The following is a 15,565-nucleotide window of genomic DNA, read 5'->3' as shown; positions in this document are numbered from 1 at the left end:
TGTGAGTGGTTGTGAGTGGGTGTGAGTGGGTGTGAGTGGGTGTGTGTGTGTGTATCCCACATCTGTTATGAGGGAGTAAAAGATGTTAGGGACAATATAGGATGATTCACAATAATTGTTTGCTAATATAATAATTGCTTGCCATAATGTAATTTTGGTAAAGGTGAGTCAGGTGAGAGGTAAAATTGCCTACATTACTACAAATATTAATTGATAAATTATGGAAAATAATATAAACAGGATTTTTTTAATATATATATATATATATATATATATATTAAAAATGGGATACGGGGGGTCGGGGGTGGTCTGCCGGGCATTGGGATGGCAACCCAACTCGGGATGAGGAGGGCTTTTAGCGGGTGGAATAGTGGGCACCAATTGGAGGTTTACTTAGTATGCAATGCAAATATCATGGTACAGCTATTTGGACACTCAATCATCATGTTACTTTTTAATGGTACGTTTACAAACATATATTTTCATAAATAGAATTTATACTTGTTTATATATATTTATAAAATCAAAAGAGTCCATATTCACAAAGGAAATTGAAGGACTATCAGTACAGTTAGATAGCGATAAAAACTGTACCATAGAGGCACAGAATAAGTTAGAGGAAAAACAAAAAGAAATGGAGGAATTTATTCAAGAAAGATCCAGTATAATATATTATAAAAAATAAAGCGAACTGGATGGAATATGGGGGGAAAAATGCACCAAATTATTTTTCAATTTTCAACATAGAAATGCTACCAGAAAAATGTATTGAAACTTGTTATAAATGATGGAGTCACGCATGATTCACCGAATGATATTTTTTGAAAGAGGAAGTAAAGTACTTTATATGTTTTCATTTCAGTCTCCTCCATCTCCACTAACCGAAGCTAATTGTATGGATTTTTTTACCTATTAATAATGTAAACTTAACATCTGTACAGAAAGACTCATGTGACGGCCAAATTACAGAGGAGGGACTTCTTGGTGTAATTAAAGCCTTTAAGGATGGGAAAACTCCAGGGCTGGATGGCATACCAGTGGAAGTATACCAAACCTTTTCTGATATACTCAGAGGACCATTATTAGCATGTTTTAGCCACTCCTATATAAACGGTAGATTATCAGACACTCAACAAGAAGGTCTGATTTCATTATTACTGAAACAGAATCCAAGTGGTATATATAAAGATCCAGTCCATAAAAAAAATTGGAGGCCTCTTACACTTCAGTGTTGTGATGGAAAAAAATGCATTTTCCACTTAGGGGTGTACTCACTTTTGTTGCCAGCGGTTTAGACATTAATGGCTGTGGGTTGTGTTATTTTGAGGGGACAGAACATTTACACTGTTATACAAGCTGTACACTCACTACTTTACATTGTAGCAAAGTGTCATTTCTTCAGTGTTGTCACATGAAAAGATATACTCAAATATTTACAAAAATGTGAGGGGTGTACTCACTTTTGTGAGATACCCATATATATATATATATATATATATATATATATATATATATATATACACAGTATGTATTTATATATATATTTACCTCCTAAATTTAAGGGGGATTGGAAATGATGCAGACAATTACATTGATGGAAGCAACAATCTTTCCGCAATATTAAAGCTGATTCACCCCTTAAAAAAAAAAAATGGAAAAAAACTATCAAAATAGAGAATCAGTGACGATCTTGATCCTAACCATCAAACCACTCCCTACAGGGTAATGTCCCGTCCAGAGTCAGTATCCATGTGTTTTACCAGAAGCAGATCAATCAATGACAACATATATATAACCTATATGTAACTTATATTAATGTGTAAATCCCCTACAGGGTAACGTCCCGTCCAGAGACAGTATCCATGTGTACTACCAGAAGCAGATGCGTATGTACATGTCGCAGGGTTCCAGTCTGGACCGGCTCATCGAGGAGGACAATGTGTCGTGGCCGCACAGAGTCCGTAGAAGGAGAGGTATCTATCGTATGGAGAGCCAGGACTCCGTTGTATCTATGGTCTCCAGGGATAGTATATCCAGGTAAGCAGGGTTGCCTAGGTTACTTTCTAAATGTAATCCGTTACAGTTACTAGTTACCTGTCCAAAATTGTAATCTGATTACATTCGGTTACTTTTTAGATTACTTTCCCCTTAACCGCCGTTAACACTTTGTTGAGCTTCCTCACTAGCGTGAGGGAACACAGCCGACGAAGCGGTGCAACTACAAAGGTGTCCTCAATTGGAAACCCAGTCGAGTCACGTCTGCGGTGTCGTTAGTTAAGAGGCATTAGAAGAAGACATAAGTGTGGCTCAGTTGGTAGAGCATGGTGTTTGCAACGTCAGGGTTGTGGGTTCAATTCCCACGGGGGGCCAGTACAAAAAAAAATAAATGTATGCATTCACTACTGTAAGTCGCTCTGGTTAAGAGCGTCTGCTAAATGACTAAAAATGGATATGTAATGTATGTTACCAATTGAACCACATCTATTGCAGGATAAATCAATGTTAAAGTTTATATAGCTGGCCATATATATGGATGTTAAATTTAACTACATGGGTTGGTTATGTAGGCTTCTTCTAACCCTTTGGGGACCTTTAACAGAATGTGACTGGCAGAACGGGTGTTGTGTGTAGAGGATGAGGGCTGCAGTAGATATCTCAGATAGTGGGGAGTGAACGGGTGTTGTATGTAGAGGATGAGGGCTGCAGTAGATATCTCAGATAGGGGGGAGTGAACGGGTGTTGTGTGTAGAGGATGAGGGCTGCAGTAGATATCTCAGATAGGGGGGAGTGAACGGGTGTTGTATGTGGAGGATGAGGGCTGCAGTAGATATCTCAGATAGTGGGGAGTGAACGGGTGTTGTATATGGAGGATGAGGGCTGCAGTAGATATCTCAGATAGGGGGGAGTGAACGGGTGTTGTGTGTAGAGGATGAGGGCTGCAGTAGATATCTCAGATAGTGGGGAGTGAACGGGTGTTGTGTGTAGAGGATGAGGGCTGCAGTAGATATCTCAGATAGGGGGGAGTGAGGCCTAAGAGGGTTTTAGAAATAAGCAACAACCAGTAGGTCTTGCGACGGGTATACAGAAATGACCAGTTTACAGAAGAGTATAGAGTGCAGTGATGTTCCCTATAAGGAACATTTGTGGCAAATCTGATGGCTGAATGGTAAAGAACATTTAGCCGCTCGAGAGCACCCTTACCTGCCGATCTATAAATTATGTCTCCGTAATCTAGCATGGGTAGGATGGTCATCTGAATCTGGGTTAGTTTGGCAGCTGGGGTGAAAGAGGAGTCCGCATTCAGTCAGCTGTATAAGGAAATAAGCAAACAGGGAACCGTTCACCCAGAGGCGGCGAAAGGTTAAATAGGTCAACATTCACAAGGCCACAGGGCCAGACGGATTACCAGGACGTGTACTCCGAGCATGCACTGACCAACTGGCAAGTGTCTTCACTGACATTTTCAACCTCTCCCTGACCGAGTCTAATACCAACAAGTTTTAAGCAGACAACTATAGTCCCTGTGCCCAAGAACACTAAGGTAACCTGCCTAAATGTCTACAAACCCGTAGCACTTACGTCAGTAGCGATGAAGTGCTTTGAAAGGCTGGTCATGGCTCACATCAACACCATTATCCCAGAAACCCTAGACCCACTCCAATTTGCATACCGCTCAAACAGATCCACAGATGACGCAATCTCTATTGCACTCCACACTGCCCTTTCACACCTGGACAAAAGAAACACCTATGTGAGAATGCTATTCATTGACTACAGCTCAGCGTTCAACACCATAGTACCCTCAAAGCTCATCAATAAGCTAAGGACCCTGGGACTAAACACCTCCCTCTGCAACTGGATCCTGGACTTCCTGACGGGCCGCCCCCAGTTGATAAGGGTAGGTAGCATCACATCCACCACGATGATCCTCAACACAGGGGCCCCTCAGGGGTGCATGCTCAGTCCCCTCCTGTACTCCCTGTTCACTCATAACTGCATGGCCAGGCACGACTCCACCACCATCATTAAGTTTGCAGACGACACAACAACGACCAGACAGCCTATAGGGAGGAGGTCAGAGATCTGGCCGGGAGATGATTGTGGACTACAGGAAAAGGAGGGCCGAGCACGCCCCCATTCTCATCAACGGGGCTGTAGTGGAGCAGGTTGAGAGCTTCAAGTTCCTTGGTGTCCACATCACCAACAAACTAGAATGGTCCAAACACACCAAGACAGTCGTGAAGAGGGCACGATAAAACCTATTCCCCCTCAGGAAACTAAAAAGATTTAGAATGGGTCCTCGGATCCTCAAAAGGTTCTACAGCTACACCGTCGAGAGCATCCTGACCGGTTGCATCACTGCCTGGTATGGCAACTGCTCGACCTTCGACCGCAAGGCACTTCAGAGGGTAGAGCGTACGGCCCAGTACATCACTGGGGCTAAGCTGCCTGCCATCCAGGACTTCTACACCAGGCGGTGTCAGAGGAAGGACCTAAAAATTGTCAAAGACCCCAGCCACCCCAGTCTTAGACGGTTCTCTCTGCTACCGCATGGCAAGCTGTACCGGATCACCAAGTCTAGGACCGAAAGGCTTCTCAACAGCTTTTACCCCCAAGCCATAAGACTCCTGTCTACATGAAAATGGCTAAAAAGCAACAAATTTGAAGTTTTGGAATCGCCTAGTCAAAGTCCAGACCTAATCCCAATTGAGATGTTGTCGCAGGACTTGAAATAAGCAGTTCATGCTTTAAAACCCACAAATGTCGCTGAGTTAAAGCAGTTCTACATGGAAGAGTGGACCAAAATGTCCTCCACAGTGATGTGAGAGACTGATCAACATCTACAGGAAGTATTTGGTTGGAGTCATTACAGCTAAAGGTGGAACAACCAGTTATTGAGTGTAAAGGGGGCAATTACTTTTTCACTCAGGGATTTTGCATAACTTTATTTATGAAATAATATATACAAGTATGTAATTGTTGTGTTATTTGTTCACTCAGGTTCCCTTTATCTAATACCTGAGACTTGCCTAGTTAAATATAGTGTCACGACTCCTGCCGAGGGTGTTGGGTGGTGCTCGGCGGTCGTCGTCACCGGCCTACTAGCTGCCACCGATCCCTTTTTCCCTTTCTGTTTGTATTGTCTAATTAGTTTCACCTGTTTTCATTTAGGCTTGTTAGTTGGGCTTTTTAAGCCAGTAGGCCCGCCTGTTCTTTGTGCGGGCTTGATGATCCTTCCACTGTGTTCTGGATAGTATATTTTGGGCGTTTGTATTTTGGTGCGCCCGGCATTTTGGGCGAAATACTTTTGTGCGTAATAAAGAGCTACATTGAACTTTCTGTCTCCTGCGCCTGACTCCGCACCCACTACGCCAAGACCGTTACATAAAGGTTCAATACAAATTAAAATAAATCAGGTTTTGGTTGAAGATCTAATAACATTCGGTATTAAAAATATGCAAATAATCGCGGCAAATACTTTTTCACGGCACTGTATCTTCGAGAGACCCAGTAGAGTGCTTGAGATTTTCTATTATTGCTTTCTCTATGTAATTCTACTGCTTGATCAGTATCTTCAGCATGACGGAGGAGGATACAGGCTGAGAGATGAGAAATCACATTCTACATCATCCGGCCATAACCTCCCCACCAACTTCCTCAACGTTAGCTGTGTCATGTGAAAGCCATGTTGTAACCATTGTGTCATTTCAATCGTTTATTTCTCATCCCATCCATCAGTGCCTACACTGAGGCCACCATGCTGTTCTCCCAGCAAGACACGCTGGACGAGCTGGACGGAATGCCGTCAGACGTTCCCATTCCCAAAACCAGCGAGCGTGTCCGGCCCAAACTCTGTAAGATTTACGGCCTGGACGCCTCCAAGTCCACTGACAGCAGCAGCAGCCAAGTGTCCAGGTGCCTGGTTCAAGCCAAAAACCCTCTTCCTTTTATTCCTCCTCATCTTCCTCTTCCTCCCCTCACACACCCATGTTCTGTTTATGGGTTGCTTATTATCACCCATGTTCTGTTTATGGGTTGCTTATTACCACCCATGTTCTGTTTATGGGTTGCTTATTACCACCCATGTTCTGTTTATGGGTTGCTTATTACCACCCATGTTCTGTTTATGGGTTGCTTATTACCACCCATGTTCTGTTTATGGGTTGCTTATTACCACCCATGTTCTGTTTATGGGTTGCTTATTACCACCCATGTTCTGTTTATGGGTTGCTTATTACCACCCATGTTCTGTTTATGGGTTGCTTATTATTCTCATCATTATATGTGGTTTGTTTCTGTTCCTCAAACTTCACAAACTACTGTCAATATGATTATTTTGATGAATAGGATTTTTCCCTTCACGTTAAGTAAGATGTCAGTCTTTCTGTTCTCTCAACCAACGTTTGAAACTACACAATGATACATTGGGCTGTTGAGTGAGTGTCACCCAAATACTCTCAACTTTGTGAATACAGTACTGAGGAGTGACAGTAACCAGTAACTGTGTGAATACAGTACTGAGGAGTGACAGTAACTGTGTGAATACAGTACTGAGGAGTGACAGTAACCAGTAACTGTGTGAATACAGTACTGAGGAGTGACAGTAACTGTGTGAATACAGTACTGAGGAGTGACAGTAACTGTGTGAATACAGTACCTAGGAGTGACAGTAACTGTGTGAATACAGTACTGAGGAGTGACAGTAACCAGTAACTGTGTGAATACAGTACTGAGGAGTGACAGTAACTGTGTGAATACAGTACTGAGGAGTGACAGTAACCAGTAACTGTGTGAATACAGTACTGAGGAGTGACAGTAACTGTGTGAATACAGTACTGAGGAGTGCCAGTAACCAGTAACTGTGTGAATACAGTACTGAGGAGTGACAGTAACTGTGTGAATACAGTACTGAGGAGTGACAGTAACTGTGTGAATACAGTACTGAGGAGTGACAGTAACTGTGTGAATACAGTACTGAGGAGTGACAGTAACTGTGTGAATACAGTACTGAGGAGTGACAGAAACCAGAAACTGTGTGAATACAGTACTGAGGAGTGACAGTAACCAGAAACTGTGTGAATACAGTACTGAGGAGTGACAGTAACCAGTAACTGTGTGAATACAGTACTGAGGAGTGACAGTAACTGTGTGAATACAGTACTGAGGAGTGACAGTAACCAGTAACTGTGTGAATACAGTACTGAGGAGTGACAGTAACTGTGTGAATACAGTACTGAGGAGTGACAGTAACCAGTAACTGTGTGAATACAGTACTGAGGAGTGACAGTAACTGTGTGAATACAGTACTGAGGAGTGACAGTAACCAGTAACTGTGTGAATACAGTACTGAGGAGTGACAGTAACTGTGTGAATACAGTACTGAGGAGTGACAGTAACCAGTAACTGTGTGAATACAGTACTGAGGAGTGACAGTAACTGTGTGAATACAGTACTGAGGAGTGACAGTAACTGTGTGAATACAGTACTGAGGAGTGACAGTAACCAGTAACTGTGTGAATACAGTACTGAGGAGTGACAGTAACTGTGTGAATACAGTACTGAGGAGTGACAGTAACTGTGTGAATACAGTACTGAGGAGTGACAGTAACCAGTAACTGTGTGAATGCAGTACTGAGGAGTGACAGTAACTGTGTGAATACAGTACTGAGGAGTGACAGTAACTGTGTGAATACAGTACTGAGGAGTGACAGTAACTGTGTGAATACAGTACTGAGGAGTGACAGTAACCAGTAACTGTGTGAATACAGTACTGAGGAGTGACAGTAACCAGTAACTGTGTGAATACAGTACTGAGGAGTGACAGTAACCAGTAACTGTGTGAATACAGTACTGAGGAGTGACAGTAACAGTAACTGTGTGAATACAGTACTGAGGAGTGACAGTAACTGTGTGAATACAGTACTGAGGAGTGACAGTAACTGTGTGAATACAGTACTGAGGAGTGACAGTAACCAGTAACTGTGTGAATACAGTACTGAGGAGTGACAGTAACAGTAACTGTGTGAATACAGTACTGAGGAGTGACAGTAACTGTGTGAATACAGTACTGAGGAGTGACAGTAACTGTGTGAATACAGTACTGAGGAGTGACAGTAACCAGTAACTGTGTGAATACAGTACTGAGGAGTGACAGTAACTGTGTGAATACAGTACTGAGGAGTGACAGTAACCAGTATCTTTGTGAATACAGTACTGGACATTGACAGTAACCAGTAACTTCCTCTCTGTGTCTGTCTGCCTGCCTGCCTGTCCCCCACAGCGAGGCGACTCAGTGCATCACTCTCTACTCACGGCAAGGCACAAATGACACCATCGAGGAGGTGGAGGACGAACAGGACCAGGGGGAGGACAGGCAGAACGAACCCTTGGGACCCCCACATCCAGAGGCAGAGGGGTCTGAGGGAAGCCCCTGGTGGAGTGGTGGTGGTGGAGTGACCACTGAGGAGGAGGAGGAGAGGGACCAGGGACAGTGGGATCCATGGGGGACTCCAGGCCCAACTTCGACCCTCCTGGCCCTTCGATCAGGGTCCCAGGACTGTACCACTGACAGTGACGATGGGGGTGTCCGGCAAGAGTACCGGAAGACAGAGGAGCGGGACCGGGCGGGTCAGCTGGACATCTCGGATGCCCCAAACACCTCGGACACTGACGTGCCTTCCAGCTACAACAAGGTTGGTTCTCTATGTCCCTTGTCACTCTGAGCTGGGTTCAATTCTAGATTTCTTCCTTCTAGGGAGATTTTCCTGGCCCCTGCTTTCACTTCTGCTTTGCTTGCTTTTTGAGGTCGGGCCGGGTTACTGTAAAACACTTTGTGACAACTGCTCATGTTAAAACGGTTTTATAAAATACATTTGATTGATCATTTGATTGCTCACACGGTAGGTAGCCCTTGGTAAATTGTTGTATAATGAAAAGTGCAAACTAAATGAATTATTATTATTTTTTGTCGTGAAAGGCGGTGAGCTTCGACCGACTGGAGGTGAGTGAGGATGAGAGTGACAGGGACGATAAGAGGAGGATGGTGATGACCCCAGACACCAGCCGGTCAGACTATCTGGATGGCCCCTTGCTGCCCTCATCTACCGCTGAGCTGACCGCCAGCGAACTGCTGCTCAACAAGTAAGTGGATGAGACACACTTATGTCTAATCTAGTTATATAGATCTAATCTATAGAGTGGAATTGAGTCCCAAACTTTATTTGTTGAACTGTGGAAAATCTTGGTGGGTTAAAACATTCTGCGGCATATCTAAAATGTCCTTATTAATGTATTTAGTGGTAATGACCTGCCATCTCATCTGATCCATACTGCAAATCATCTATTTTCTGTGACAAATGTTAGTTTTTTTTTTATAGATTAAATGTATTTATTTGAACTATTGTTATTGTTCCTAATTCATAATGATTAATTTCCCCTTTAAGAGCGTCCCACAAATCTGCACCAAAAAGATTACACAACATGGCCAAAAGTATACACCTGTTTGTCAAACATCTCATTCCAAAATCATGGGCATTAATGTGGAGTTGGTCCCCCCCCTTTGCTGCTATAACAGCCTCCACTCTTCTGGGAAAGCTTTCCACTAGATGTAGGAACATTGCTGCGATAACAGCCTCCACTCTTCTGGGAAGGCTTTCCACTAGATGTTGGAACATTGCTGCTATAACAGCCTCCACTCTTCTGGGAAGGCTTTCCACTAGATGTTGGAACATTGCTGCTATAACAGCCTCCACTCTTCTGGGAAGGCTTTCCACTAGATGTTGGAACATTGCTGCTATAACAGCCTCCACTCTTCTGGGAAGGCTTTCCACTAGATGTTGGAACATTGCTGCTATAACAGCCTCCACTCTTCTGGGAAGGCTTTCCACTAGACGTTGGAACATTGCTGCTATAACAGCCTCCGCTCTTCTGGGAAAGCTTTCCACTAGATGTTGGAACATTGCTGCTATAACAGCCTCCACTCTTCTGGGAAGGCTTTCCACTAGATGTAGGAACATTGCTGCTATAACAGCCTCCACTCTTCTGGGAAGGCTTTCCACTAGATGTAGGAACATTGCTGCTATAACAGCCTCCACTCTTCTGGGAAGGCTTTCCACTAGACGTTGGAACATTGCTGCTATAACAGCCTCCGCTCTTCTGGGAAAGCTTTCCACTAGATGTTGGAACATTGCTGCTATAACAGCCTCCACTCTTCTGGGAAGGCTTTCCACTAGATGTAGGAACATTGCTGCTATAACAGCCTCCACTCTTCTGGGAAGGCTTTCCACTAGATGTAGGAACATTGCTGCTATAACAGCCTCCACTCTTCTGGGAAGGCTTTCCACTAGATGTTGGAACATTGCTGCTATAACAGCCTCCACTCTTCTGGGAAGGCTTTCCACTAGATGTTGGAACATTGCTGCTATAACAGCCTCCACTCTTCTGGGAAGGCTTTCCACTAGATGTTGGAACATTGCTGCTATAACAGCCTCCACTCTTCTGGGAAGGCTTTCCACTAGATGTTGGAACATTGCTGCTATAACAGCCTCCACTCTTCTGGGAAGGCTTTCCACTAGATGTTGGAACATTGCTCCTATAACAGCCTCCACTCTTCTGGGAAGGCGTTCCACTAGATGTTGGAACATTGCTGCTATAACAGCCTCCACTCTTCTGGGAAGGCTTTCCACTAGATGTTGGAACATTGCTGCGGGGACTTGCTTCCATTCAGCCACAAGAGCATTAGTGAGGTCGGGTACTGATGTTGGGCGATTAGGTCCCGGCTCGCAGTCAGCGTTCCAATTCATTCCAAAGGTTTTCAATGGGGTTGAGGTCAGGGCTCTGTGCAGCCCAGTTAAGTTCTTCCACACCGATCTGAACAAACCATTTTTGTATGGACCTCGCTTTGTGCACAGGGGCATTGTCATTCTGAAACAGGAAAGGGCCTTCCCCAAACTGTTGCCACAAAGTTGGCAGCACAGAATCGTCTAGAATGTCATTGTATGCTGTAGAGTTAAGATTTCCCTTCACTGGAACTAAGGGTCCCGAACCATGAAAAACAGCCTCCAACCATTATTCCTCCTCCACCAAACTTTACAGTTGGCAGCATGCATTTGGGCAGGTAGCGTTCTCCTGGCATCCGCCAAAACCAGATTAGTCCGTTGGACTACCAGATGGTGAAGCATGATTCATCACTCCAGAGAATGTGTTTCGACTGCTCCAGAGTCCAATGGCGGTGAGCTTTACACCATTCCAGCCGACGCTTGGCATTGTGCATGGTGATCTTAGGCTTGTGTGCGGCTGCTCGGCCATGGAAACACATTTCATGAAGCTCCTGACGAACAGTTCTTGTGCTGACGCTGCTTCCAGAGGCAGTTTGGAACTCGGTAGTGAGTGTTGTAACCGAGGACAGATGATTTTTGAGTTACGCGCTTCAGTACTCAGCGGTCCAGTTCTGTGAGTTTGTGTGGCCTACCACTTCAGTACTCAGCGGTCCAGTTCTGTGAGCTTGTGTGGCCTACCACTTCAGTACTCAGCGGTCCCGTTCTGTGAGTTTTTGTGGCCTACCACTTCAGTACTCTGCGGTCCAGTTCTGTGAGTTTGTGTGGCCTACCACTTCAGTACTCAGCGGTCCCGTTCTGTGAGCTTGTGTGGCCTACCACTTCAGTACTCAGCGGTCCCGTTCTGTGAGCTTGTGTGGCCTACCACTTCACGGCTGAGCCGTTATTGTACCTAGACGTTTCCACTTCACAATAACAGCACTTACAGTTGACGAACTGACTTGTTGGAAAGGTGGCATCCTATGACGGTGCCACGTTGAAACTCACTGAGCTCTTCAGCAAGGCCATTCTACTGCCAATGTTTGTCTATGAAGATCGCATGGCTGTGTTCTCGATTTTATACACCTGTCAGCAACTGATGTGGCTGAAATAGCCGAATCCACTCATTTGAAAGGGGTGTCCACATATTTAGTTTTTTAGCTCTGGTAATATAGGCCTTCATTATGAACAGTTTGGGTTAGAGACCAGCGGGTTTCTGCATTTTAAAGATGCAACCCTGGACACAAAGTCATGCTCCATTTGTTTCTATAGCAGAGGCTGTAGTTCAGCTAAGACCAGAGACATACAGTACCAGAGACATACAGTACCAGAGACATACAGTACCAGAGACATACAGTACCAGAGACATACAGTACCAGAGACATACAGTACCAGAGGCTGTGGTTCAGCTAAGACCAGAGACATACAGTACCAGAGATATACTGTACCAGAGGCATACTGTACCAGAGGCATACTGTACCAGAGGCATACTGTACCAGAGGCATACAGTACCAGAGACATACAGTACCAGAGGCTGTGGTTCAGCTAAGTGTCACGGTTGTCGTAAGGAGAAGCGGACCAAAGTGCAGCGTGTGTGTCGTTCCACATTTTATTTACACTGTGAAACTATGCGATACATAAACATAAACTAAAGAACAAAACAACAAACCGTGACGCAGAGTTGAAAACATACACTACTCAAAAAATAATCTCCCACAAACCCAGGTGGAAAAAAAACCCTACTTAAGTATGATCTCCAATTAGAGACAACGAGGACCAGCTGTCTCTAATTGGAGATCATCCCAAACAAAACCCCAACATAGAAATACAAAACTAGACCCTGACAAAATAGAAATAGAAAACATAGAGAGAGAAAAACCTGTCACGCCCTGACCTACTCTACCATAGAAAATAAAATCTTACTATGATCAGGACGTGACAATAAGCCTAATCAGATTTGCTTGTGCAAAAAAGTTCTCACAGGCGAAATGAAATGATACAAATTACTTTGCTCGTGATGGGCTCTCTTCAAATGATACACTGGACTTAAAACAACCACACAGATGTAACCATGTGATGTTTACTGTTTTATCTGACCTCCACTAGTGCTCCCAAGTCAACAGTCCAATGTGCATTCTACAGGTCACGTTTATCAGTGTGATTATATTATCAAGATTAGGAGAAGTTTTGTGGCTGAGAGTTCCTCAAGGCACACCTGAGAGTTCCTCAAGGCAAAACACCTGAGAGTTCCTCAAGGCAAAACACCTGAGAGTTCCTCAAGACAAAACACCTGAGAGTTCCTCAAGGCAAAACACCTGAGAGTTCCTCAAGGCAAAACACCTGAGAGTTCCTCAAGGCCCAACACCTGAGAGTTCCTCAAGGCCCAACACCTGAGAGTTCCTCAAGGCACACCACCTGAGAGTTCCTCAAGGCACACCACCTGAGAGTTCCTCAAGGCAAAACACCTGAGAGTTCCTGAAGGCAAAACACCTGAGAGTTCCTCAAGGCAAAACACCTGAGAGTTCCTCAAGGCAAAACACCTGAGAGTTCCTCAAGGCAAAACACCTGAGAGTTCCTCAAGGCAAAACACCTGAGAGTTCCTGAAGGCAAAACACCTGAGAGTTCCTCAAGGCACAACACCTGAGAGTTCCTCAAGGCCCAACACCTGAGAGTTCCTCAAGGCAAAACACCTGAGAGTTCCTCAAGGCACGCCGGTGAGGCGCGACACCGTGCTTGAACACCCGTTTGCTATAGAGTATGGGTGAATATGGGTGAAACACAGCACATCTCAACATGACTACTGTGACTACCTGGAATTATACAACATCGGTTATCCAATACATTTTTAAGTCTGAACATCATTCAACTTCCTTCAAACGCAAACCTTAGGGTCCATGATTACTTTAAACATCAGCTATCCGAGCAGCTAACCGATCGCTGCAGCTGTACATAGCACATCTGTAAATAGCCCATCCAACTACCTCATCCCCATATTGTTTTTATTTACTCTTTTGCACACCAGTATCACTACTTGCACATCATCATCTGCTCATCTATCACTCCAGTGTTAATCTGCTAAATTGTAATTACTTTGCTACTATGGCCTATTTATTGCCATACCTCCTCACGCCATTTGCACACACTCTATATAGACTATATAGACTTAATTTTTTCTTCTACTGTATTATTGACTGTATGTTTGTTTTACTCCATGTGTAACTCTGTGTTGTTGTTTGTGTCGCACTGCTTTGCTTTATCTTGGCCAGGTTGTAAATGAGAACTTGTTCTCAACTGGCCTACCTGGTTAAATAAAGGTGAAATAAATAAATAAAAATAAATAAATAAAAATATATAATAAATAAATGATTCTAATAGAAAACATTCACACCTCAGTCCTAGCTGGTCGCCAGATCATTTTTTGCGCTTTAGCTAATATCTCCCCCCCGCCCTCTCTCCCCCCCTCTCTCTCCCCCCGGCGCCCTCTCTCCCCCCCTCTCTCCCCCCCCGGAGCCCTCTCTCCCCCTCTCTCTACCCCCACGGCGCCCTCTCTCTCCCCCTCTCCCCCCCCCCGGCGCCCTCTCTCCCCCTCTCTCTACCCCCACGGCGCCCTCTCTCTCCCCCCTCTCCCCCCCCCGGCGCCCTCTCTCCCCCTCTCTCTACCCCCACGGCGCCCTCTCTCTCCCCCTCTCTCCCCCCCCCCCGGCGCCCTCTCTCTCCCCCCCTCCATCAGGATGTTCCATGATGAGGAGTTAAAGCGGTCGGAGCGGTTCTATATGGGCCAGCCCCTGGCGCTCCAGTTGGTCTATGCCCTGTATAACATGCTGGTGGCCCACTCTGAGATGGTGTGTTACCTAGTCATCATCCTCAACAACATGCTGTCAGCCTCCTGTATCACCCTGGTCCTCCCTATCCTCATCTTCCTCTGGGCCATGCTGTCGGTACCTAGACCCAGTAAGAGGTTCTGGATGACTGCCATCGTTTATACAGAGGTAATGTAGCCCTGCATCCAAACCGGTACCCTATTCCCTATTTAGTACACTACTTTTAGCCAGGGGTCCAATTTGGGACACGGGCCTAGTTAATAATGTATACTGCAATATGCTACATAGAACTACTGCACATTAAACACATTACACTGCTATAAGTCTATGACAGACATAAACACTGCTATAAGTCTATGACAGACATAAACACTGCTATAGTCTATGACAGACATAAACACTGCTATAGTCTATGACAGACATAAACACTGCTATAGTCTATGACAGACATAAACACTGCTATAGTCTATGACAGACGTAAACACTGCTATAGTCTATGACAGACGTAAACACTGCTATAGTCTATGACAGACGTAAACACTGCTATAGTCTATGACAGACATAAACACTGCTATAGTCTATGACAGACATAAACACTGCTATAGTCTATGACAGACATAAACACTGCTATAGTCTATGACAGACATAAACACTGCTATAGTCTATGACAGACATAAACACTGCTATAGTCTATGACAGACATAAACACTGCTATAGTCTATGACAGACATAAACACTGCTATAGTCTATGACAGACATAAACACTGCTATAAGTCTATGACAGACATAAACACTGCTATAGTCTATGACAGACATAAACACTGCTATAGTCTATGACAGACATAGACACTGCTATAGTCTATGACAGACGTAAACACTGCTATAGTCTATGACAGACGTAAACACTGCTATAGTCTATGACAGACGTAA

At 44.5% G+C, this 15,565-nt stretch overlaps 1 protein-coding gene across 1 annotated transcript in view; it reads left to right on the top strand.

Annotated features, from left to right (window-relative positions):
• Positions 1-15,565, top strand: part of LOC115169224 (piezo-type mechanosensitive ion channel component 2-like) — a 186,800-nt gene that overhangs the window by 140,514 nt on the left and 30,721 nt on the right. Inside the window, 5 exon segments of the mRNA XM_029724697.1 lie at positions 1,835-2,037; positions 5,740-5,916; positions 8,282-8,693; positions 8,978-9,141; positions 14,545-14,803. Coding sequence (XP_029580557.1) covers positions 1,835-2,037; positions 5,740-5,916; positions 8,282-8,693; positions 8,978-9,141; positions 14,545-14,803 — 1,215 coding nt within the window.

This window comes from Salmo trutta, chromosome 31 (genome assembly GCF_901001165.1).
Source record: "Salmo trutta chromosome 31, fSalTru1.1, whole genome shotgun sequence".
Taxonomy (NCBI): Eukaryota; Metazoa; Chordata; class Actinopteri; order Salmoniformes; family Salmonidae; genus Salmo; species Salmo trutta.
The sequence above is the reverse complement of the archived record's forward strand: the minus strand, read 5'-3'. Positions and strand labels throughout refer to the sequence as shown.